Here is a 25,720-nt window from a genome sequence, read left to right on the forward strand (position 1 = left end):
ATGAGAGGACAATGTTGTAGGTCTACTTCTGCGTAGGTTCTACAATGAAAAGCGCATCTGAGATAGCCTTGCAGGTTGCCTTGTTGTAGCAGGGCCTCTCTCCCCTTTCGTAAAGCCTAACTAGCAGGTCTTACTTCTGGCAAGTTCTCGGCTTTCAGTTTCTCCGACTATAGTCACATGTGCAAAGACACAGGTGAGGTACGATTGCTGTTCTGTGCGTATGTGGTGGTGAGTAGGGCCAAGCAACGCAGAGGAGTTTGTTGAGACAGAAAGACAATATAGCAGGGGAGATCAAAATCGATCTTTATAATAATGCAAAAAATCAAGCAAATTAAAATTGGATTTTTTTCTGCCCAGTAACTTTGACCTGTCAGTCACGAGAATTTTGCTTTGGTTTTTTTGCTACTTTGTTTTTTGGGAGGGCAAGGCTGGGCCAAGACAGAGTGAAGCAGGAAGCAGCAGCACCGGGAAGAAAAAGAGAAGACAAAATTGTCCGGTGTGCATCTTCCTGTGTTCTCATACTGAGGCTACAGTCCTAGACCCACTTGCCTGGGAGTCGGCCCCATTGAACTCAATGGAGCTTATTTCTGAGGAGATACATGTAGGACTGTGCGGTTGAACACAAACCCTCATGGGTGCTGGTCATAAGAAAGACCTTATGTATGGGAATATTTTCAAGACATCCCCTCTATAGGTAAAAAGGAAAGCGTGCAAAATATATGCAGTGAGACAAAGAGATGCAAAGCCTGCTTCTAAGAATGGGACAGGGTAAATAATACTCTATTTAGTTGTAAATTAACATGGCTGAGTGGTCAGATTTGCACCATTGTTCAGGAAATACATGAAAACGTTTCAATGAGAAACTTGATTTAAAACAGTAATTTCAATCAAGCTTTTTGTTGCTGATTTAAATCAATCCACCCTGTCTACGTCTCCCTCTCTGCCCCCTACCAGTCGGAGGCCACATTCGGACAATCATGGGGGTGAAAGAACCCATCCTGGGCTCTTTCTGTATCCCTGCGTATGCTGCATGCACAACTGCAATTTGCCCAATTACCTGCAGTGCAATGCAGGTTGCCGAGTTGTCTAAACCTGGCGTGCAGCACAGTGGGGGTGACTTATTATTTATTTATTACACTTATATCCCACCTTTCTTCCACTGTGGAACGCAAGGTGGCTACATGTGGTTCCCAGGTGGTCTCCCCTCCAAGCATGGGCCAGACCTGCTTAGCTTCAGCAAGGTAGCTGTCTCATGTGCTTTCAGACCATGCCTGGGAATTCTCACTCACCCCACAACCCCTACTGCAAGCCGTGGGTTGTGGGGTGGGTAAGAATCCAAGCTGCGTGCTGGGTTTGGACAACACAGCAACCCACACTGCATTGCGGGTAATTATGCAAAAAGCAGTTGCATGCGCAGGGTTTGGGGAAGAACCCACGAAGGGTTCTTTTGCCCCTGTGATCGTCCGACTGTGACTGGAGACACAGCAACCAGGCATACAAATGCCTTGCTCGGTTTCCCAGTTCGGCAACGTGGCAAGATTGCAAATGGAGCGGCTAACTTCTGCACTGAGCTGTCCCTGAGGCTGGCTTCCTTTTGGGATGCAGGTAAAAGCATTAGTCAAGGTGGAAATGTCGGAGTAGTTTGGACTCGGGGAAGAATTTGAAGATGCGGTTAAAGGGCCGTGTTCGCCGCTGCTCGCGTGCCAGTGGGACCCACCGCGAGTGCAGTGCCTAAAGCAATCAAAAACGAGACGAAATGCTTGTTCCGGAATGGGGCCGGTCAAGGACGCGCGTAGGAGGGGGCTCTGCTGACCTGTCTCATTCCCCACACGAGTGCTTTGGCTCGTTCTGTGGAGTGCTCATTCCCTGTTGGTGCTGGTGGTGGTGCAACAGGGTGAGCGCAGGAGCAGCAGCAGTCTCGGATGCTGCCCAAAGTATTTTATTGCTCTGGGGGTATTTGCCAGAAGTGCCCGTGAGAGCGGCTGAATCCAAGGGGAAGGGCCATAGCCCAGGGATGGAGCGCCTGGTCTTGGGTTCCGTCCCAGCATCTCCAGGTAGGACTGGGGAAGGCCTCTCCCTGCTTGGGGCCCCAGGGAACTGCTGCTGCTTATGTAGACCAGGAGTGGGTAGATCTCCAGATGTTTTGGGCTTCTGCTCCTAGAAGCTCCTGCCAGCAGGGCTGATGGTCAGGAAAGCTGGGAGTTTAAGTCCAAAACATCTGGAGGACTGGCTTAGACTGCCCTGAGCGAGATGAGCCGATGGTCTGACGAGGTCTGAGGCAGTTGCTGCTGCCCCTAAGGCTGATGCAGGATAGACAGAGGCCAAACCAGGCAATGCATTTTATGGAGGATTGAGTCAGCAGTAGCGACCTTCCCTTCTGGAAGCAACCCAACCCCCACTGGCTGAGAAATGAATTGTTATTTTTTTAGTTGGTTTATTATTACATCTGTATCCCACCTTTTTTTCCTCTTGCAAGGAACCCAAGGCAGCTTACATGGTCCCCCTCCTCTCCCATGTTATCTCAACAACCCTGTGAAGTAGGTTAGGCTGATAGTCAGTGACTGGCCCAAAGTCATCTAGTGAGCTTCACAGCCGAGTGGGGACTAGAACCCAGATCTCCCGAGTCCCAGTCCAGCACTAACGTGGCTCACCCTCTGGCGAGAATTCAGTCCGTGAGGTCAGCCGTGTGCCTGCCCTGTGCCACGTCAGACAGCAGGCGGAGGGCAGCTTGACTGGAATGCTCCTCTGCGGCAGCCCAGCCCAACCTGGTACCCTGCCATGGGTCGTGCTGGTGGGAATGATGGGTGTTGCCGTCCAGCACGTTGGGGCGGCAGGAATACCGGGTTGGGGAAGGCAGCCCTATAGCGAAGCAACAGTCCCACCCCATGGAGGACTAGATGTGTAGGAGAAAGGTGCTAGCCTTCTACATTGAGCGGCCATGCTGGGGAGCCTCCTGTTGTGTGCCCCACCCCCCTTTGCCACCTGAAGTGGTTCCGCTGCTCTATTGCAAGGTGGTTGTGAGGGTGAAGAGGGCCCTGCCCAAGTGGGTGGACCTTGAGCCACACCAACAGGCAAGCGCGGAGAGCTTCTCTGCCTTCTATGGTTTACTCGTCATCCCTGGCACTGAACATGCCTGGCTTCTTACCTTTGAGGCCCCATGTGATAAATTTATTTATTTATTTCATTTCTATACCGCCCAATAGCCGAAGCTCTCTGGGCGGTTCACAAAGTCCCTGTCTCAGGAGATGCTGACAGACACTAGCAAGTCAGGATGTCACAGTGTCCCTCTTTCATCCTCTCTTCTTCCCCATAATTGGAGCAGACTCCGGTGGGCACCGGCAAATGTCGCCGCCTCTTCCGTTCCCCGTCCCTGCCCAGCAGCGTCATCCGGCCCATCCTGAAGCGGCTGGACCGCCCCCAGGACCGAGACACGCCAGTGAAAACCAAGAGGCGGAAGAGCCTGGCTGGCAGCACCATTGCGGAGACCACGGAAGAACCGGTACATTTGAAGGCAGGGGCCCGTTGGCGGGATGGGGCTGGCTGACCTTTAGTGTGCCATAAATCCTTTTTTCCTGTCCGTCTTTGCTTCAGCTCTCTGAGCTTCTTGCACACACAAAGGGACCCTAGTTGCCAAGTACATCTTGTGCAGTTTTACAGAGTTTTGGGTCCCCTTCATACGAAAGAAGGCTGTTTTCAACTCTTGATGCATTGTGGTGGATTCTGCGAAGAGCAAGGGTCACAAGAAGATAAAGGCTGTGCTGGATCAGACCGAAGGCCTGTCTAGTCCAGTGTTCTGTTTGCACAGTGGCTGGCCAGGTGCCTGCAAAACCCACAAGCAGGACATGAGCGCAGGAGCACCCTCCGGCTCGTGTCCCCCAGCTGAGAGTCATATGCAGATCTGTCCGCCATGAACAGACATACAGCCTCTGACAGCGGTTGAGGTGATGGTGGGGTAGCATGGGGGGATGCTGTGAGGCTTCCCTCCATCCACGTCCTCCTCTAGTGTGTGTTTTCATTTCATTTTAGGCTTGTCTCGGAGCCTGCGTGGCACCCCCCGACCCATACAACCAGTCTCTTTTTTTTAGTGAGGTTTGTAGAAGCTCATGTCAGTTTAGACCAGGAGTCTCAGGAGCCTGAGCATGTCCGGTCCTTGTGTCAGTGGGGGGTGGCCACAGCCTGGTGGCAGAGCATGTGTTCTGCTTGCAGGAGGTCCTGGGCTCAGGGCCTGGCATCTTCAGTCAGATAAGGATCCGGTGGCTGAAAAGACCCATCTCTCTCTGAGCACACAGTACTGTGGTAGGTAGACCAGCGCTCAGACTTGGTGCAACCAAGGCAGCACCCTGTGCCTCCCTCTTCCCCAACTCACTTGGCAGGGGTGGGGGGTGGGCTTTGTGTCTTTTCCCCTCCATAGGATTGGCTGATGGAAGAATCCCCCCCCCCTTCCTGGGGCACAAGTATTTGCCACAGCTGGCTGGCTTAAATGGGGGTGCGTTCATAGAATCATACAATAATTCCATAGATATGGAAGCATATTTGAGTAGGTTTTGTTCATGGCCTGTCTTCAAATGAGAGGTTTGGAGTTTTCCCTGGTCTGGATGTGGTGGGGCCTTCCCCTTGCAGCAGGCAGCTTGACTCCATCACATGAGTTCTCCGGTGCTCTAGGTGCCTTGGGCTGGGTTTATGGCTGGGGAAGAGAGTGAAGAACGGCTCCTGAATTGCATGGGGGCGAAGGGTTGCGCTGCCCTGCTGGATCAGACTAAGGTCCGTTGCATCCAGTGTTCCTTTTCCCACAGGAGCCAGCCAGGTGCCCCTGGATGCTTGCCAGAGAGGCCAACACACTGATCTGCTCAGGCTGTTTGTCCTCAGCAATCTGGTCTTCAGAGAGATGCTGCCTGAGTAGATGGAGTTTCCATTTAGGGCAGGGTGGGCAACCTTTTTGGGTCTGTGGGTACATTTATCATTTTTTTCTGGGCCCACAGGCACAATTGTCATTTTGGCGGGGGATATCCTCTTTTCTTGCTGCCCTCCGATTTCCTATTTCCTTTCCCCCCCCTTTGGGATTTCCTTTCCCTCCCCCGCTGCCACCACTGCTCCTGCTATCTTATACTTTCTGCCCCCCGACCGCCGCTTCTGCCTCCTGCGCACCGCTGCTGCTCTCTGCGTGCTGCCACCGCTTCTCTCGCCCGCCCGCCCCCACCTCTTTCACACACCCACCTGCCATCACCGCTTCTTTCACCTCAGAACTGAGGAAACGGGAAGTTGGCAAAATGGGAGGCAGGTCTGCGACTTCCGGCTTCCTGCCTGCAGAGGTGAACAGAAGCGGCAGCGAGGGGCAGCGGGAGGAGGAAGAGGGCTGGCAGGGTACTAAGGGGGCCAGGCGCCACATTGCTAACCTCTGAGTGAGGTGCTGCAGCTCAGAGTAGATTTATTCACCATGAACAGAGCTGGTGTCCTCAGAAGACACTGTTCCTGTACAAATGCTATGTCAGGGGCATCAGACCTCTTTCAGTCCAAGGGCTAAATTCGGTTTTGGAGAAGTGCTTGGGGACCCCGTTCCAGTGGTGGGTGGGGCCGAAGGCAAAAGGGGTGGCCCCCCAACTAACAGCATGTTGTAGTGGAAAGCTCTTTGAGAGTTGCTTAGCATTAGGAGAGGCATTTCAGCCTTTTAGAGTGGGGGGAAACTGCCAAAGTCCGGAAAGGGGGTGGGGCCAGGGAAGGGGTGGGGCCTGGGGAAACCTGGAGGGTCAGATTTGAACCATAGGCCTGAGGCGCGACCGCCCTGGGTGTGGCATGCTTTCCTAGCTTGCTTCTGCTAAGTGCTCAGGCTCAGACCAGATCCTGGCCATTCTGAAGGAGCCGCTGGATTCTTCCGCTTGGCTCCCCATGTTCCCCCATCATAGCCGCACGGCAGCCGTCGACGCTTCTCCCCGTCTCTCCTAGAAGCCACGGCTGGTTCGCTCCCGGTCCTGCTGCCCCAGTGAGATTGCAAACATCTTGGACAACGACCACAGGGAGCTGATAGGAGACTTCTCAAAGGTATTGGATGGGAGGAGGGAAAGATCGTGGCTGCCTTCTGGGACGCGGGGGGAGGGGGAGTGCTCCCCCTTCTTCCTGTAGCTTGCAGAATGGACTTGCTCCTCATCCCCCCGCTCTCTTTGTCCTCCCCTCCCCCAGGCTTATGTTCTGCAAACAGTGGAAGGGAAGCATCAGGACCTGAAGTACATCTCTCCTGAAATGGTAAGAAGAGTCTGCGTCCCAGGGCAGGGGTGGCGCCTGCGGGCTCCTGCCAAGGCCCGTGGCCCAGCAGGGGGGCCACTGCCTGCCCTGGAGCCTCCTGCCCCGCTGCTGCTGCTGCTTCCCCTTGCTGTTTGCTGTCTCTTCGCCCGCAAGGAGAAGCAGCAGCCTCCTCCTCGTCCCCGGGAGGTGGTGCGGAGCCAAGCAAAGGGCAGGGGCAGCGGGGTGGGGGTGGGGGGAGGAGGTGGGCTTCAGTACCATCTGTGCTGAAGCACAATGACACGAACAGACACCGCTCTGCCTCCATTTATTTACTCTTCAACGTCTCCACCCACAGATGGTGGCAGTGATGAACGGTCAGTTCAGCAACATCATTGAAAACTGCGTAATCGTGGACTGCCGGTACCCGTACGAGTACGAAGGAGGGCACATCAAGGTCAGTTCAATGCCGGTTGCCTCTTTGTGCCAAGGGGAGCCGCTGGGCCATGAGCGGGCTGGGCGTAGGGGTCGTATCTCCCCTGGGCCTGAACCGCCACGCTGGCTTCCAGCCCATTTCTGAGCACAACTCAAAGGGCTGGGGCTTTCTTTAAAGTCCTAGGCCACCCTTCCCATCACCTGGAGCCCTCCAGATGGCTGGGGGATTATGGGAATTGTAGTCCAACACACACGGAGGGCTCTAGGTGGTGAGAAGGCTGATCTCCACAGATTCAGGATGTCTGGGCAGCTGAAGGAACACCCGCCTCCGCATAAACCTGGGCACTGAGATTAGTCTTCCTTTGGGTACCCCTGCTATCTAAGGTGACACAGGTGGGGATGGAGTAGAGGGCCCCGTTTGTTGAATTCTGTCTCCAAAGAGGCACCTATGATATTTATTTTCCTGTCTTCTCAGTACCTGGCAAAGACTTAAAAAATAAATAAATCCCAAGATTGTGCCATCTATAGGAGTTCTTGTCTGTCCGTCCGTGTGTGTGTGTGTGTGTAACAGCTGAGCTGAAATGGGGCCCGCAAATTCATTGTCCGGTTCCGAGGTGCTTAATTTATTTATTTATTATTGCATTTATATCCCGCCTTTTTTCCTCTTGCAAGGAACCCAAGGCGGCTTACATTATCCTCCTCCTCCTCTCCATTTAATCCTCACAACAACAACAACCTGTGAGGTGGGTTGGGCTGAGAGTGTGTGACTGGCCCAAAGTCACCCAGTGAGCTTCCATGGCTGAGTGGGGACTAGAACCTGGATCTCCCAGCTCCCAGTCCAACACTCTTGCCACTACACCACACTACTTAAGTTGAGGGGCTGTCCTGGCAGTTTTCTTTCAGAGGGCAGGAGAAGGGGTGTTTTTTTGTATTTCTGTACTGCTTATCTGGGATCCATCAAAGCGGTTTACAAAAGTTCAAAGCATAAAAATCATAATGAAATAAAAACCTAGTAAAACATCGAAAACGTACTCAGTTATGGAGATCTTTCAGGTTGGGGATTTAGTGGGGCAAGCAGAAGTGCCTTCTTTTAAAACAAAAACACAAAAACTTTAGTAGCTGCCATAAGCCACTGATGGCACTGCTGTTGGGAGCCAACCTCCCTCCCCCATGCCATCCTATCTTTTCCAGGGGGGCAGTGTAGGGGAAATGTCTATCATCGGCCAAGCTATGTTTAAACAATGGGAAATGTCCATTGCCTCTGCTTGTCACGGTGTACTCACCTGCCCTCTGAAAATGTCTAAAGTTTCTTCTGATCCCTTGCATTTTCAGCCGGGGAAGGAAATGTCACTCCCACGCACTCATTTTTGAAGGGGAAAAAATCAAGTCAAAGTTTTCGACTTACCTCTAGCTTTTATTGCATTTTCTTTCTATTTTTTAACTTTTGTAAACTGCCCTGATTGTACATGGAAGTGGTGCTGTAAAAAATTCAGACCGATGGATAAATAAATAAAATATTTGAACAGCCGGCGAAAGCTTTGCGTGAGCCACCCCTTCTGAACACCAGTTGCGATTCTGTTTGGCTTTTGCTATGTTGAGCACTCGTGACTTGCCAAACACTTTGTCTTTTGACCGTGCAAAAATGCGGTGAAGTTGACAGTTACTTATTCCCCTCTTGTGCAGAGTTTAAGCACACCACTCTACCAAGGACATCAGTGGAATTTGTGACAGTGGTGGGATTTGAAGCAATATTTGCCAGATGAATGTCCGGTTTGTGAGCCGCTTGGTTAAACTGGCCCTTAATTGAATTTTGTCCATGTTTTGCTATGGCTGAAGCATAAGACTTCATGCTAGCCTGTGCCGTTCTTTCTTACGTACTGGCTAAGAGCTGGTGTATACATTTGTGCATGTTGGTTGATTATTCTCACTAAATGTGTGAAAAGTATCAAATGGAAACGTATCGTGTTGATGTAAGGTTACAATGAGAGTTTTTAACACTAAAAATTAGGGCTGTGCCTAATTAGACCCCCCGACCTGCTTCTGAGGCCCATTCGGAGCTTTCAAATCGGGCCCCGGCCTGATCTGGGGCCAGGACATCCTGCTTCGGCCTCCAGATCTGAAGTGAGATCTGGACAGCCGAATCGCCACCCGCCCACCCCCCGCCATGCAAGCCCCCTGCTTCTTACCTGGGCCTGTGGGGAGCCCCCACAGCCGTCGCTGTCTTGAAGGGAGTCACCATTTTCTTTTAAAATGGCGACTCTTCTGGTAATTAAATGTTGCGTAGATTGCGGCCACAAAGGGCCCATCTACCCAACATTACAGGTAAGGAGCAGGGGGCTCGTGTGGCTGGGTGGGTGGCTGACTGGATCAGGCCGAAGCGGTCTAAAGTGCTTCAGACCGCTTCGGCCTGATCCCAACCCTCTCTAGAACTGGACCGATTCAGTCTGAATCACCCCGACCTTCTTCAGGATTCGGACTGAAGCGGTGCGCAGCCTTACTAAAGATAAACCCTGCCCATTTACGCAGCTCTTCGTTCCCTTAAGACTGATGCCTGATTTCATTAAGGCTATATACTTTGTTATAAAGCTATGTTTAAAGGTGTTTTTGGAACCTATTGATGCAGGTGTGGTGGGGAGGGAGAGGATGACTCTAGTTGTTCTAGAATTGATAGATGGATCAGTCCTGCAGCCGCTTCTGTCTCCCCCTCCAGGGTGCTGTTAACCTTCCTCTGGAGAAAGATGTGGAGGAGTTCCTTCTCAAAAAGCCGATTGTGTCATTTGACCCTGCAAAGAGGGTGATTGTGATTTTCCACTGCGAGTTCTCCTCCGAGAGGGGCCCCAGGATGTAAGTAGCTTCTCTTGCTGTCTCTGCTTCTGAGTCTCAGCTCCAGCTCCTGCTTTTCGCAATCTCTTTGCTACTAGAGGCCCTTTAAGGGTGAGTGGGGTGTTTCCCCCCCAGCCTGGCGCAGCAGGATTCACCTCCTCGGGTGCCACCCCTTCGGGAGTTACGCGAGAGGCACATCCTGCTGTTTTGTTACCTGGATGGGGCAAGGTGCCATGAAAACGGCCAGCTTCCCTGGGGATTGGGTGGGTGGTGGGAGGTCGTTGGGGTCCTGGAAGCCCTAAGTGAGAGAGCGAGGAGACTTAGTACTTTTTGTTGACCCTCTTGCTGTTGAGATAGTGAGCTGAGTGCTTGGGAAGCCTTGCGGGTTACAACCTGGGTGGGGGATGTTTGGGAAACACCTCAAAGATAAAACTGCTCGCATCCACTAAGATGTGAATACCTCAGTTAATGAAGAGTTTCAGTTATTAAGGCCTGAGGACGCAGACAAGATGCTCGGCCAAGTCTGACGACCCGCCTATGTGTATGTTCCTCGCTGCTCTTGGCTTATTGCGTTTAGCAGGGAGGGAGGCTCTGGCTGGGTCCCGGAGGTAGATAGTGCCTCTTGGAGAGAGGGACGGGTCCCAGCTACCCTAAAGGGGGCTGTGTTACTACCACTTCAGCCTTGGACATGGAAGATGTGCATAACCACGGTTCAGTGGCTAACGTTCTCTTCCTGGGCAAGGGGGTGGTTGCCAGCCAACTCCAAGCACAGGGATGAAACCTCTTTTTCTCAGCTGGGTTTCAGGCCTGGTTTTGGCATGGAAACTGCCTTTGTTGCTCTATAGGATGACCTGGGAGAGAGATGGAGGGTGCACTGTCCTGTTGATTGGCTGTGCTGTCTGGGAATTATGCAAGTTACAGCCCAACACATCTGGAGGGCACCAAGTTGGGGAAGGGTGGGCTATAGGTGCCCCAGCCACCAGCATACATACCAGGTTAGCGTACTCTACCTGGTCCATGCTTTCGAAGTTCCATTTCCTTGAGGACTACAGACATGAAACAGAACTCTCCTTTCAGTCCTCTGAAGTCCAGAACACAGAGATCACTCTTGGGTATCTATATCTACATATTTAATATGGCATCTTTTCAGTCTCATGTTTTCTTTCTTTTGTTCTCAAAGGTGCCGTTTTGTCCGGGAAAAAGACAGAGCATGCAATGATTACCCTTCTCTACACTATCCTGAGTTGTATGTCTTGAAAGGCGGCTATAAAGAGTTTTTCCCACAATATCAAGTGAGTGTAATGGTGGGGTGGGGTATATGTAACAATGCACCATTTTCGATGTAACACCAGCCGAGATGGCTTTAACGGGGGATCCAGCAAATTCATGGAGGAACAGAGTTTATCTTGCTAGCTAGATAAGTCCCTCCCCTTCCCCCTGCTGCAAGAAGCGGGGATGTTGGGCACACCTGCACGGAGGGGAGAGAGCAAGCACTCTTCCCCGCGTGCGGGCGAGTCCCAGGACGCAGCACAGGCCAGAGCAGGTGCCCTGCGGGAAGGACTAGGCCAGCGGGTTGGAGATTCTGCACCCCAGGTTAAGTGAACCATGGATTAGCGTTAGGAATGAAGCAGCACTTAATCAGGCAGGATGCTAAACAAAGTTGGGAGAAAAAACGTGGTGGTGGTGTAGTTGCTCCCCAGATCTGTAGCTGAGAGGTTGCTGCTCTGGGACGGCCACCAGCATATACATACCAAGTTGATTCTCTGCTCCCCCCCACGCCCTTTGAGTAACAACCATTTACACATTTCATTTGCATTTCTGTGAGGATCCTGCTTAGCCTTTGGTTGGCATGAATCCTTAACCCTGGCCTCTCTCTCTCTCTTTTTTCCGGCCTCCCCCCCCCGTCACCCCCCAGATGCACTGTGAGCCACAGAACTACCGCCCAATGCATCACCAGGACTACAAGGAAGATCTGCGCACGTTCCGCCTGAAGAGCCGCACGTGGGCTGGCGAGAAGAGCAAGCGGGAGCTCTACAGCCGCCTCACCAACTGCTAGGAGGAGGAGGCCCTGGGGGATAGTTTGGGGGCGGGGGAGGCAGGATGGGGCAACTGCTGCATGTGTCAGGGAGAGGCTGTTTTCCCCTCACACCTATACAGGGCAGGCTTTTACGACGCAGCAAAGCAAGGGGTCTTTTTCTCTCTCTACTGTGCTAGCTCCTTTTTGGGAGACGTTGGCTTATGGAAAGACGTTTGGGAGACAGACACAACTACTCACCTTACAACTCCTCTGACAGTCACAATACCTCTGGATCCAGCAGGCTGGAATGCAACGTGATGCTGTGAATCTTCCTCTGTGGGTTGGGTCTCTTGCTGTGGCGGGTCTGGTCTCAGCCCTTTTCATGGGTTGGAGAGGCTCCTTGGAACGCCAGACATCCCCTTCGTTAACTTGGAAGCTGTCACCCCGGGCAACACCCTTCCATACATGACCCAAATTGGGAGAATCTTCTTCCTCTTCTCGGCTTCTGATGCCTTCAAGTCAGAGAAGATTGGGCAGCTACTGGGAATGTCCACACCAGCAATACAAAAGACATCTTGCTATGTGAACTGGATGGCAGCTGTGTCCTAGTTGTGAGTGTGTGCGTGTGTGTGATTTGTCATGTAGCCTCCAGTCTTGCTTGAAGGTGAGTGAGGCAAGATGCAATTGGGAACCTGCTTTGGGTGCTTATGACCTGCCTGTTGGATATCTTTCTGCTGCGATCCAGATTTCATGAACTGAGGCAGGGAAGGAGATTCCTGGAGATACAATCATAACTATATACAGAAAAGAGTGGGAATGTTTCATTGGGATGAGGCAAGCGGAGAGGCTGTATTTTAAAACTTGCATACAGAAAGGCTGGTGTCTCAGTGTTCAGATGGCAGAATTGTTGCAGAAATTATGCAGCAAGGAAACACCCTTTTCAAATAAGGAGAAATTATTGGGTGAAGTGAGATCCATCTCTTGTACTTGTTTCCGTGCCCTTTGATGCCGAATCAGTTTTGGAAATAAATTATTTTCCAAGGGATGCATTTTAAAAAAAAATTTTTGGTCGTTTCAAAGACAGAATTTGCAGTTGAGAATTGTATACATTTTAAAGATTTTTAAGTTTTAATGTGAAAGCAAGTTTTCCTTGACTTCCAAACTTTTTGCCTGTCTGTCTAAATCAGGCAACCTGGGGCCCTCCAGAGGCTTTGGATTACAACTCCCATAATCCTTATAATTGGCTGTGCTTGCTAGAGCTGGTGGAAATTGTAGGCACAAATATCTAGAGGGCACCAGGTTGCCTATCTCATCTAAATCAAATTGGAGTGGATGCAAGAGCCAGGAGGATTATGGAAGCCAGGGGTGTTTGGGGCAAGTCTCTTCCTCTCCCCCCCCCCCCCCCGGTGTCCCTCTGGGAGAGGCGTGAGGCAGTAACACAGCCTGTTCTGATGTTCATCTGGTTTTAGGCTGCAGGTTTAAATTGGGTTGGCAGCTTGCAGCTCTCCAGATGTTTTGGCATACAGCTACCATGATCGCTCCCCATTGGCTAAGCTGGCTAGGGCTGAAGGGAGTTGTAAGCCGAAACATTCTGGAGGGTGTCAATTTGCCCACCTGTTGTTTTAAATTTTCTTGCTTGAAAATAAGACCAGAAGCTGCCCATCGAAGGGTTCCATGTTAGCCAGTGGTTTAACAAGGAAAATGTATAGGGCCGGTATACATTTTTTTAAAGCAAGGCCTGGGATTATGATGGAAAGATCCTCGTCTACGTATACATGTTTTTCCAATGTTTTGGGGAGAGGAGTTTGGAAGACTGTATTAGAGGAGAATGAGTAGAAATACTGGAATAGGAATATTGAAGACAGATGCCTCATTCTCAGTGGGATGGTTGTCCTGTGTCTAGGTGGTACCATGTCAGATGGCAGTGGAGGCTCACAGGCTGGAAAGCACCTCCATCCAAAATACTGCCTCCACATAGGAGAGTAGGGAAGGCTTCTTCCTGGGGGTCCACTCTTCTGGTGCAGAGAGGCATTCAGTTATGTGAGCCCCCCACCTGCTGTCTGGAACGGTATAGCCTGGGCACAGATTTACCACCAGAGTAGACCAGAATTGGGACCCAGTGCTCACGTTTCATTTTTGGCATTGCAAGGTCACTTTGCTGTGCGTCTTTTCTCCTACTTGCTGTACTACTTGCAACAATATTCCCAAACTTAACTATGATCTTGAGATCTGCTGTAGCTTCCTAGCTTTGGTAGAAATAGTTGCTGCTCAGAACTGATGAGTGACTTTGCTGACATGCCAAAAATGACATTGTTTTGGGGCAGGGAGCTCATCGTTTTTGCTGCTGTCCTGTCATCTGAGGAATAACGTGGAATCTTCCTCCTGAGAAAGGGAGGCACACTGAGTTTTCTTCTCTGCCTTGCAAACAAAAGAGGTTTTAAAAAACATTTTTAAGATCTCTTTTTCTTAACTGTAGGGCCTCTTACTGGCCTGATCCTGCATGCTGTTGGGCTGGCAGCCAGATGTCTCCAGCTCAGGGGACTCTGCTGTAGTGCTGGATTGAATCTCTGTGGGGGCATGGTAGCAGCCATTGGTACCACTGCTATTGCTTGCTCCCTCCTCCCCTCTTAACACTTATGGCACTCTCTGCCCAGCCACTTGCGTAGTACTGCAGAGGTGGGGAAGAGGCAAAGGACCCCTTGGGCTGGGTTCCACGGCACCCCCTGGGCTAGAGCTCCTGGGCTGAGATGGTCTTAAGTAAGGAGGACTTTGCTAGCAAAGACAGCAGAACCAGCCATCACCTCCACCTCTCCTCCTAGGCACTGGGTATGAATTTCTCTGCTTTTGTGCCACGGAAGCCTAAAGGTGCAGTTGGGTGATAGATAAGCTCAAATGAAGCAGCCAATCCCACATGAAATGGGGACATAACTTCTCAGCTTTGGTCTCTGGCTGTGATGTAAGCCTCTTCCAGTTGTACACCCCAAACGAGGGGAGAGAAAGCACTTAAAACCCTTAGTTTGCACAGAAAGGACTGATTCCACTCTTGCATTTTTTTGTACAAGGACATGTCTGTGCTGTGCGCCACCTCTTCATCCCAGTAATGTACTGGAAATGAGCAGCCAGTTCGGTGTCCTGCCATCTGCACTGGGGTGGAAGAGAATTGGTGTGGCTGTCCCCCAGATTATGGGGTTTAAACCTACGTATATGAAAAAAGCAGCTGCATAATCAGTCCAGACAGCAAAACAAACTTGGCGCTTTGGAGTGGGGGGAAGAGATGAGACAGTTTACTGTGAGTTGGTACGTATGATTACAAGAAGTGGTAGAAACTACTGCTGTTTGCATGATGCATCATTCCCACATCTGCCTTTTGCCAACTTGGGATCAGGGAAGATAGAATGATTTGCAGCTACTGGAGCTGTTTGAAGCATCGAATCATTTTTAATGAAAATGTGAGTTTTTAAAAAAATGACTCTAGCCTCTCCTGAAGCAATTTTTTAATTTAGTGCCAGTATGTAAGAAGGTTAGGTTTTTGTTTTTTAAAGGGAGAATATTTTTAACATGCATTTCTTAAAAAATAACCAGTGCAAGTCTAATTTATCTATCCTCTGTCATTTCCATCTCATGAAGTGGATACCTGTGAAATAAGTTATAGAAGTGCCTTTTAATTCGTACAGCTTATATGTAATAAGCCTAGAATCCTGGGCAGAAATGTCAAAAGTTCTGAGTGGGAGGGGGATACTTGAAAAATATTTTGTTTCAAACATTGGGGTCCTTCATACAGAAGAAGAAGAAGAAAAACCTTAGGGGACATTAGTAATTCTTGGAATTTGGGGTGGGTGGGATGGGCATGGAGACAGACAAGGATTCTGGAAAAACGTTCTGTTCCTCAACCGTTTTGGTGTGTGTGTGAGAAAGAGGAAGGGACTTGGATCCAGATGCTGTGTGATTTGTAAGCATTTAGAAAGGATGTCCTACATCTTTAATTACCGATCTGCAACATACAAAAGAGGCCCTTGCTCTCTTGCAATTGGGTGTAGACCCATGGTATTCCAGGTGTGCTGCCCAGTTCTGTGGGAGAGACCATTTTGCCGTAGATTGGTGGCTTCTGTGTACGGATGTGTGTGCGCGTGCATGTGGTTGTTAAGCCACCTCATCACTGTGATTAAACCTATCGCAATGCCAATGCCACTGTGTGGTGTGACGCCATGTACTCGGTGCAACCCAAACTTGATTGCTGTCCTTGTGCCCTCTTGAGATGGCCCCCAAAGGACACACGTGTGGTGATAGTCGTGAACCAGTTAGTGCACGTATGTCTGGGGGTGAGGCACCAGGGTGTGGGGTGTGGGTTGTGATTACTAACTGTGAATCTTGCCCTATTGGATAGTAGGTGTCTGTAGGGCCTGCCCCTCCTGCCCAATACAACTTAAGAATTCAGTGTCTTGCCTTTAGTGTTCACGCTGGCCTTTACCTAGATGGCCAGGATCCATCCTTTCAACTGCATGCTGCACTGAGCTTACCCCAGCTCCTCTCCTGGGTTAAAGGAAGCAGGACTGGAGCAAAGGGGAGTTGAAGTCCCAGACTTGAGCTTGAAGCCTTCTTTAAGGAAGGCTGAAATAAGGCTTTTCTGCCTCAGAACATGCACCTCCTGATCCAGCTCCAATTGGGCTGAAGCCCACTTCCAGGTGTGGATCCTCTCTGGAGTGGGGGTGGGGCAGTTTGCTTTTCTGTAAACTGTTTAATCCGCTTGGGGTTGAAGAGCATTAAACTTGCTTATTGCTCATGGGGGGCGGGGGGAGATTCTGGATGGAGGGTAGCTGTGTGCTGCTGGATGTTGCAAGATGGATACTCACTTTGTCTTGTCTGTACACTTGCGCTTATCAAATGTGCTCCCCCGCCCCCTTGAACATGAATTTCGTTGTAAAAATGCCCTTCTTTTGTTTTGTTTCCTGCGCTGTCATGTGTGATCAGGGAGCGAATAAACTACTAGGTTGTGAGAAGCAGCTGGAATTCTGGCCTCTCTTAGTACTGCTTTCAGTCACATTGGGATGAAGTAGGAGCTTGGGGTATGTGTGACTCAGCTCGGTGGTGGTGATTGCCTACAGGCCTGCTACTGGATTTCCAGACTCCATTACTGCATCTTGTCTGCCCTTCTCCCTATGTACTGTTGGGAGACCTGACCCAGTGGCTACAGCTCTGAGCACGAGCAGAATAAAAACATAAACTGAAATGCTTATGACCAGCACCCTTCACCTACCTCCTCCTGTTGCTATTGTCATGCTGCTAAAGCTATCCTACAAAAACCCCACCGACATGGGATTGCTGGGCAGGCATGCCCTCCCCCAAAGTTGTAGATCCCCCTTCCCTCACTGAATGCTTTATGAACCCCTCTTGTTGCTAGGCCTTTGCATATGGGATCCTATGTTTATCCTAGAAATAATAAAGCATAAACTTCCATTAGGGCTAGGAACATGCACGATGAAATAAAGTCCCAAATATTCTAGGGTGACAGCTCCTGTAAATAGCAGTGCCGTAGTCTAGTTTTGAGATCGCAAAGCCATGAATAAGGGTCATCACTGAGATTGCCAATGTGGCGGCCACAGACTTCCTGTCCCTCTAGTTTGTATTTTATTAAGATTTATTTTAAAAATAACTGGGAAGCTGGTGTGCCGCAAAGCAAAGAACTGCCCTCCAGTGCCATCTTTATTTGGGTTTAAAAGAGTGGTCTCATGTGTTAGACCTCGGATACCACCTCTGCCTTTTTCTTAGGTTCTTGGGCAAGTTACTTTTCTTTTAGTCTCGTGAGTTTGCCTTCTAGGAACTGAGTGTTTTCTGACCAGTTATGACCAGCATGGCAGCCATTTTATGAGTGCCCACGACTCACCCTCCAAACGTGCCCGCTAACCCAAAAAAGTTGGGGACCCCTGGGTTACTTGATGCAAACTGGTGTGGTGGAGGTGTTGCTCCTCCATTCCGGCTATTGCTATAGCTTAACCTCGGTCCACCAATCTTTTAAGTCCATAAACATAAGAAAATGGGGCTTGTCCAAATGTTATGCATGTTGACTCAGAAGTAAATCCAACCAAGCCCAGTGGAGCTTACTCCCAAGTAAGAGTGCCTAGACTAGCAGTCTAAATCCCCTTAAATGCAAATTTTGGCTGAACTGGTGATTTTATCAGGGTGTACAGTTTGTCAAACAACAAAATCTCTGAAATAGCATTTAAAAGAAACGGCATTTAAAGCAAATTCCAATGGCAGCAGCTCTTGACGAACTTCTTAGATTTCAGCACTGCTGCAGGAAATTAAACGGCCTCTTTTAAAAACAACAAGGATTCTGTCATGTTTTAATTCCCAGCCTCCTTGGCACACATTTCTTTACAATTGTTCCTGCCCAAACGGCCAGAAGTTCCTCACGTGGCTCCCAGGGAAGAACCCCCACCCATCGCAGCACGTGCGGCTAATCCAAAGCAGTTCAAACAGCCCCCCCCCCCCCCCGGCCTCCTTTTGCACGGCTGACTTTCTGGCAGCCTTTTTGGAAAATCCAGCATGAGGTACGAGAGTTGGGTTCTGCTCAACATGCGTGCCTGGGTAAGGCAGCGCTGACGGAGGCTGCTGATGTCAGCATTAGGTTTAAAATAAAACTTGGCTGTGCGCGCTCCGTTTCTCTGCCCGCCACCCTCCGGCTGCCTGAACTCGCTGCTGCTTCTCGCATGGCCTTTCCGGCTGTTCAGCAGGGCCAGGTGCTCAGCGGCAGAATCCCAAAGACAAAAAAACCCTTTTCTGTTTTGTAACTCCTTCGAAGGTGGTAGTAGGCCTCAGCCTCTTCCGAGTGGGGCTTTGTATTCTCTACCCTCGGGGTGGATAGAGCTACAGTCTTCACCAAGCTGGTGTTCTCCAGAGATGTGGGGCTGCAACGCCAATGATTCCCAGCCAGTGTGCTGGCTGATACTGATGGGAGTTGCAGTCCTGCCTCCAGGTTTGAGAGGCCTTTGGCTAAGCGTCCTCTGGTGAGGCCCTGCTATGCTAGCGGGCCCTCGGCTGTGGACTTCCTCGATGGCAGTGGCAGGCATTTTCCACAGTGTTCCTGGTGTACAGGAACTGCACGTCACTCCAGGCCTTGTGGGGAATTAAAATGATGGCCACAGCCAGGGCAGCCGAGGCAGATGTGGGGCCTCAAAAGCTGCCAAGTGCTGAAATGGTTAACTTCTTCCAGGCCTTCATATAAGGCATGTGTCTTTGCATTGCTGAGGGTGAGAAATAGGGGATTTAGAAATAAATGCATAAATGACAGGCTTCTTAGAATGCCACATCCTGAGCCCCATGACAAACCCTGCTTTGTTTTGAGGCGTGGTTTGTGGAATATGCACAGCCCTATCTAAACATCAAAAATTAGTCTTATTTATTTAAACCAGAAGGATTGCATATAATTACGGTAGGCAAGTTAAAGGAAGGCTTCCTGGGTGTTGTTGTAGACCAGCTGTGGCCTTATGGCTCACAGGGTGACCTTACAGCTCCAATACTCATGGATGCTGTCCTGAATGTAGACTTCCTTGGTTGGGTAGAGCTATCCTGTCCATTTAACAGTGGATATCGAAGTGCAGGAAACTACCTGACTAAGGCCCATTAAGATCTTTGTTGGGGCCCTTGCTTTCAGAGTTGAGGGTGCCGGCTACCAGGGGTAGCAGGGCCTTCTGTGTGGTGGGACCTCGGCTGTGTCCATTTGGCTGGTGCCTGCTTTGATTTTCAGGTGCCCAGTGAAAACCTTATTTAAAACTTTCAAAACAAAACAGTACTTTACGTAGGTGACAGATCAGCTCTGCTCCTATTTTTATTCTGCTGAAACGTGCTTTGAGTATTGATAATTTTACATTTTGTTTTTGCATTTATTAAACACCTTTCCACATTCAAGGCATCCCAAGTGCTTTGTAATTTTAAAATAGTAAAACAACTGGTCCAAACCCATCCACCGCCTCCCCCAGGTTTATTGCAGGGCAATTAATGGTGCACTCAGGAGCTGATGGTACAGCCCCCCCCCCCCCCCGTTCTGAGCCACCTCAAACTAGGGTTAGAAAGCACGATATTTTGGATAAAATGTGCACTTGCAGTGATTTCAGATGTGTAGAGATCCATTGGACTGGATGAAAAGGGTGTCAACCCCCCATCCCCACATCATGCTAGGCCTGAAACGAGTGTAAAAAAAATGAAATGTATAATGGCTGCATGGCTGAAACCCAGAATTTTTAGCTAATGTGATAAAAAAAATCCATACCCCTCACATTTTTGACAAGAAATTTTAATTTGGGCACGGCTTTAGAAAGGGAAACTCATTCTGGAAAAGTTTTGAACACAAAACCAAAAATTGGTTTTGAACACAAAACCAAAATATGATTCAGCCAGAGTAAAAACAAAAAACAAAACTTTTAAGTCCCATTGCTTTCAGTGGAAGAAAGAAGCATATTCATGCCCATTGAAATCAAGGGGGCTTGAAAAGTGCTTCACTTTGGATTGTGCCTCCGTTTCCATGAGCTGCAAACCCAAAACAAGAGCAAAGCAAGCAAAACGGGAGGGATTTTGTGAATCTGCACCACTTGAAAAACAAAAGTCCATTGCATACACGCACTGGGGGTGCTATCAGCAGAAATTTGAAATGTTAAAGTGCATAATACAATGCCACTCAAAATATGAGAAGATTTGGATTTTAACACACCAGTGCTTTTATTCACACAAAAGATAGTACTATGCCGGGAACGCAGGCTGCCGGAGGCAAGATCCAGCCGCTCCTGCTCCGCCTTCAGCAATGGGTGGGGTCTTCCGGACTTAACTGGGTTCCCGTTTTGGCTCTGATTTGGGCGCACGTGTTGTCTGTCAACACATGAGAAACCAAGGGCACTGCCAACTGGTGTGCACATGAAACTGTCTCACGGGCTGTTTCCACATCACATGGAAAAAAACAATTGTTTTCATTTCGGAACGGAAGTCTGGTTCCTTCCAGGATGGGAATGGCAGTTACCCAGATGACACATAGTGTTTCTGCATACAGAGACAATATCACAGATCACTCTTGTGTGTTTGTGTGCGCTTGTGCTTTGAAAGGCCACTTTGGAACTAGGGTGGGTGAGGGATTTTTATTCCATGAGCCCCTAGAGAGCTGAAATGGTGGGGTGCAATCCTCTTTTGTATACACTCAGTCTGCGTTTTCTACGACACCATGATGGGCGTGAATCAACAGGCAAGCTTTCCCCATGGCAAGACACTGGGATGGAAGAAGCTGCATTGGTTAAACTTCTGCTTGTCTTACTATTGTTAAAGCCTCAGCCATCCTCTGCTTTATTTGCGGTTTTGCAGAGAAAGTACATGCTCAGCATCAGTGGTCAGATGTGAAGTTTTTATAGGCTAGCCATGGAACAGGTGGGTTGTCATAGTGGAGAGCATGCCTGAGCATGTGCAGCAAGTAACCACAGGCTGCTCACTCCCCTGGCCCATGAGGGCACCATTCTACATCATGGGCTGCCACAGGCTGGTATCCAGTTGGATAATCCGTTTGAAGTCCATGTCCATCCCGGGCGACGGGCACCCTTGAGGCTTCCTCCACTCCTCCCATGGAATAGAAGGCAACCAGCCTTTTTTCTTTCTTTGTTCTTTTGCAATGTGCGCCTTGGCTCACTGGCTGGGGCCCGTTGGAGCGAACGGTTCAGCAGCTGCCTTGGCAGGATGCGCCCACTCTCTTTGTGGCAAGGGGATGCACTGGGAACCTGGTCAGCACTGATTTATGTTCTGTGCCAGGGCATATGATGAGGAGAAAGGCATCGGGGGTGGAGGCAAGGACTCACGGCAGTCCCCCATGACCTTCCTCCAAGCCCCACATCCTGCTCATCCGCACATCTTTTCCCTCCGGAGGACACCGTTCGGTGGGCTGGGTTTGACCCTGGGCCACCAGTTGCTTCCCTTTCACCTGAGCCGTTGGACCAGCGGTGGCGGCTCCCGAGATAACTCAAATCCCACATGAAGAAAAGTGGAGTGCTGTGACCTGTGCAAATTATGGAAATGTCCCATATTTTGCATCACTGATTCTGCATCTGCCATTCAGGAGAAGGGGAGAGGAGCTGATGTAGAGTTTTGAGGGGTTGGGCCCCCAGTTCCTGGAAAATCTTATGTCGCCACCCGAGAGCTGCATAGCCGTTGCAGACAGTCCAAGCAAATGGCCCAACTGCCAGTCCCCAGGCCTTACTGCAAGCCGGCAGAGCCTCAGGCCTGGGGTCTCAGTCTGGCCCTCCGAGGTTCCCTTGAGGGCCACCTCCTTCCCTTGACCAAACCCCCCTTCCCCAACCACTGACTGTTTGATGGATTCCCAGGTTTGCATGCCCCCCCACCCCCGCTCTAAAAGGTTGTGTTACCTCTCCTAAGGCCAAGTTCCTGGCAGGAAGAGCTTCAAGCTGAAACAGGCTGCTGTTTTTGCCTCCACGCCTTTTGCCTCCCCCCCACCCCAGGAATGCAGCCCCCAAGAGCTTCTCCAAAATGGAATTCAGCCATGCAGCTGAAGGAAGTTCAACACTCCTGCCCTACTGCAACTAAGCCTAGGAATATCCCCCCCTCTTCCCTTCCTCTGTTGCCTTTATAGTCAAATCTTAGATTGGAAGCCCTCTGGGGCAAGACCTGCCCCCCCCCCCCATATAGCACTTTCCAATGCAATTTCTAACTGGTGCAGCAAAAAGTGGGAGGCAGTTTTAAAAACTAGATACAGCTGACTGGAAGAGAGAAGTTTCTGTTTAAATACAGGCTTGCTACAGGAAGGTTGGAGGCAGAGGAGGCGGTGCCGGGAGGCGGCTGAGAAGGAGGGCGGCTCACGGGGCCCCGCAACGTGAACTTGGCCCTCTGCGAAAACGTGCCGCCTCTGTTGCTTTTGCTACTGCGCTGGCTGGGTGCCTGCCAAGTCATTCCAGGAGTGGAGTCACTGTGTGGATGTTGTACTTGGCTCAGAAGAAGGCAAACGTGCTCATTGTTCACGTGGCTGTGGAACCAGGCGTGACTGTCTTCCCTCTGGAGAGCAGGAAACCCTTGCCGTTCAAGACAGCGGTTCCTGCTGCCCCTGGGCCCACGCTGTCTCTGTCCCGCCCAGGGTGTCTTGGGCTCCACTTGTCTCGCTTCCTTGAAGTGGCTCTGGGCACAGTGACACGACGCGAACCCGCCTCCTTCCTACGTTTTAAAAGAAGTGTTTGGGGCTCTGTGTTGACATCAGGAAACTTAAAAAGATGTCCAGCTGGAGGGAGAAAATCCGGTGCAGGGTTCCGTCAGCCCACATTTCCGGGGGTTTACCCTGCGCCTGTTTTTCAGTAGCATTCCATGCCTTGCTAGTTACCTATTTTTGTGCCACCTGGCTACTAGGCACTGTGGAACATGAATGAGAGGCCCTGCTCCGACCACTTACGTGTGGTGGACGGGAGAGGGATAGGGCAGGCTCCAGATCCAGATTTTCCGGGCCTTGGGACAAGAGCACCTCCGTGCCCCCCTCCCTTGGTGAATCCACCCCTCACCACCACGGTCACCAGCCGCTAGCGCTCCTCGTCCTCATTGCTCCCACTTGTTTGCTTGACAGGAGAGAGCAAGTCGGCAGCAGCATCTCCTGCTTCTCACCACCACCACTGTCCGGGCCCGAGCAAGAGGCAGGTCAACAAACAGGTTGCAATGTTGAAGAAGAGGAGTGGGTCCAGGGGGCTCTTGCCAGTGAGCCCCCCTGCGTGGTGTGGGCCGTTGGCAGGTGCCCAACCAGACTGGCCTGCGATGCCAGCCCTGGACGGGTCCCTAGGGCAGTGGCAGCACACATGCAGAAGGCCTAGCTTTGGTTCTCCGGGACTGCAGGCAGCACCAGGGCTGGGAAAGGGCCTTTTCTAATTCAAGAAGAAGGGAGGCCTCCCACACATGCTCTGAGCATCCCCACCACCACCACCACCGCTGTCCATCTGCCATAATCCGGACAAGTACAATGTGCCACAAGCACAAAGCAAGATCTAGAAATATGCCCAGAGCCGATGCCTCTAGCACATGGTCTCTCCCACAGACCACACATCAGATCACAAAACAGCATGCACGGATGCAGCATCTTATTGAGGAATTAGGCATCTGCAAAATCGGTGATTTCTTCTAGCCTGTCTTTAGAGGTCTAGATAAGAAAAAAGTACCCATTTATGGACAGAGTAAACTAGGGACATCTAATTTTCAAAATATTTCTATAGTTTTCTGCTAACCTAACATGAGGAATAGTTGCTGATCTGCACCAGCATCCAGAGCAGATGCTGTGTCAACTGCTAAAAGATCTCAATAGCCTGGAGCATAAAAGGGGTCTGTGCACTAGGCAAGGGTCTTCCTTTAGGGACCCAGATGCCAAGCTGTACCAAAACCAGGGGCACATGAGGATGAGAGAGGGGAGTGGCAGCGGAATAGTGGGCAAGGTAAACGGGGTTTCAGCTGGGCTCCAAAGTGGTATGAGAGGCAGAAATTCAGCTGGAGCAGATTTCAAAGACATGGAAAGACAGCAACGGGGAAAGCCTCTCTGGCTGAATTTCTGCTGCTGCTTTTCACACAACGTTGAAAGGTGATGGCGCTTTGCCATCAAATACAGAATGGGAAAGCCTGCAGAAGAAAATCTGAAAGGAAGGAGCAGGCCCGGGAAAGGCTGTTGGGTGCAAGGGGAACTGTGAGCCAGGAGGCATGGAGTGGGAGACACAGGGGAGGGTTGCCAGCTTTTTACCAGTCTCTGCTCTTGTGCTCTTAATAGCAGCTCAAGCAGCAGAATGTTAGCAGGCAGTTATGTTCGATTTACAGGTGCGGCTGCCATTACGGCACAATAGCACACTAGGCTGTTTTTTTCTGGTTAGTTGGTAAACCTACAAAGCAGGATAAGAGGGGTGCTCTTGTTGCAATGATGCCCTAAGGAAGGGAGAGACATAGGTGAGAAGTGGATGAGTGTGGTAGAAATACTGAACAAGTTTATTCTTAGCCCGGGGCCTCCGAGTCCGAAGGCACTTATGTGACAAGCCTGCTAAGACTGCCACCCCTTTTCATTGGCTTTCTTCAGGTGCCTTTACAACACCCTGGCACAGCAGCAAAACTAGCAGGTGAAATTTTACCCCATTGCTTCATCTCCATGCCAGGAATTTGCCTTGCAGAATTTCGGCAGGCTGTTGTTGAAGGTTCAGGAGCAGGGCTGGCAAGAGAAAAAGAACCCACCTTATTTATTTCTTCCCTTTTATCCTCCCCTTCTTGTAGGGAGCTCAGTGCAGCATATATGTTTCTCCCTGCTCTCATTTCTTCCTCACAACAACCCTGCGAGATAGGTTATGCTGAGAGAGGGTGACCATCAAGATCTCAACGCAAGTCTCCCCAGTCAGAATTCCCCAACCTGGCGCCCCCCAGATGTGTTGGACCACAATTCCCATTGACCAGGCTGCCTGGGGATGATGTGATTTGTAGTCCAGCACATCTGGAGGGTGACTAGTTGGGGAAGATTATGTCAGGGGCTTCCTGCCCTTGCTGAGGACTTTCTCATAGTGTCCCCTGGCAAAGGTATGCCATGGTTTGTTCTATTTACTGTTGATATCCTGAGAAAGCTAAAAGGCTTCTTCTGCATGGTCCCTAAAAGCCAGAAAGTAGGCTGAAAAGCACAGATGTTCCCTCCCTCCCTGGCTTGGTTCTCCCTCAGTCAGAAGGGGAAGAGCTCTACTTGGAAGCAGGAACCTTGGCCCACCCAGGAAGGCAAGCCAGGACAGGAAGAAACTTTGTCCTGCCAGTGTAAGAGTCAAGTGTCAGTATTTGGAGAGAGGGTGGAGCTGCCTTGACCTTTGCTTCAGGCAGCAACTACCCTGGGCTGAGCCTGAGGGTCAGAAATCGTTGCTAATCTACTGCAAATCTCTCAGAGATATGGCAGCTGAGTCCAATCTGTCGTCTTGCCCTGTGCTGGAAGGTTGCCACTAGATGGGGAGGGCAGGGCTCCTGTGTCTTTGTATGCCCTGGATATTGAGCACACACTCAACAGGTGAGATGTGCCTTGTTGAATTTCTGCCTGCCATTTAGTGCTAGGGGCACATTAGCCATGCCAGAAGAACCAAGCTTGAACCTGAGGGCAATAGAACTGCGTCGTCAGACTTATGATGTCAACTTTTAGCCACTTTACATTGTTGTTGCTGTTATAGTTTTACACTGTTTTTCCTCCAAGGAGCTCAGGGTGTCATGCATGCTCTC

At 50.4% G+C, this 25,720-nt stretch overlaps 1 protein-coding gene across 3 annotated transcripts in view; it reads left to right on the forward strand.

Moving 5' to 3' along the window:
- Positions 1-17,907, forward strand: part of CDC25B (cell division cycle 25B) — a 40,097-nt gene extending 22,190 nt beyond the window's left edge. For all 3 annotated transcript variants that reach the window (XM_084855252.1, XM_084855253.1, XM_084855254.1), the window contains 7 exons: positions 3,323-3,499; positions 5,941-6,036; positions 6,175-6,237; positions 6,572-6,670; positions 9,359-9,492; positions 10,652-10,763; positions 11,387-17,907. In XM_084855252.1, coding sequence (XP_084711378.1) covers positions 3,323-3,499; positions 5,941-6,036; positions 6,175-6,237; positions 6,572-6,670; positions 9,359-9,492; positions 10,652-10,763; positions 11,387-11,527 — 822 coding nt within the window. In that variant the 3' untranslated portion in view covers positions 11,528-17,907. The remainder of the gene's footprint in view (positions 1-3,322; positions 3,500-5,940; positions 6,037-6,174; positions 6,238-6,571; positions 6,671-9,358; positions 9,493-10,651; positions 10,764-11,386) is intronic.
- The last annotated feature ends 7,813 nt before the right edge of the window (positions 17,908-25,720 follow it).

Source organism: Heloderma suspectum, chromosome 5 (assembly GCF_057233095.1).
Source record: "Heloderma suspectum isolate Gila_16-S chromosome 5, 16-S_ref, whole genome shotgun sequence".
In the NCBI taxonomy this organism is placed as follows: domain Eukaryota; kingdom Metazoa; phylum Chordata; class Lepidosauria; order Squamata; family Helodermatidae; genus Heloderma; species Heloderma suspectum.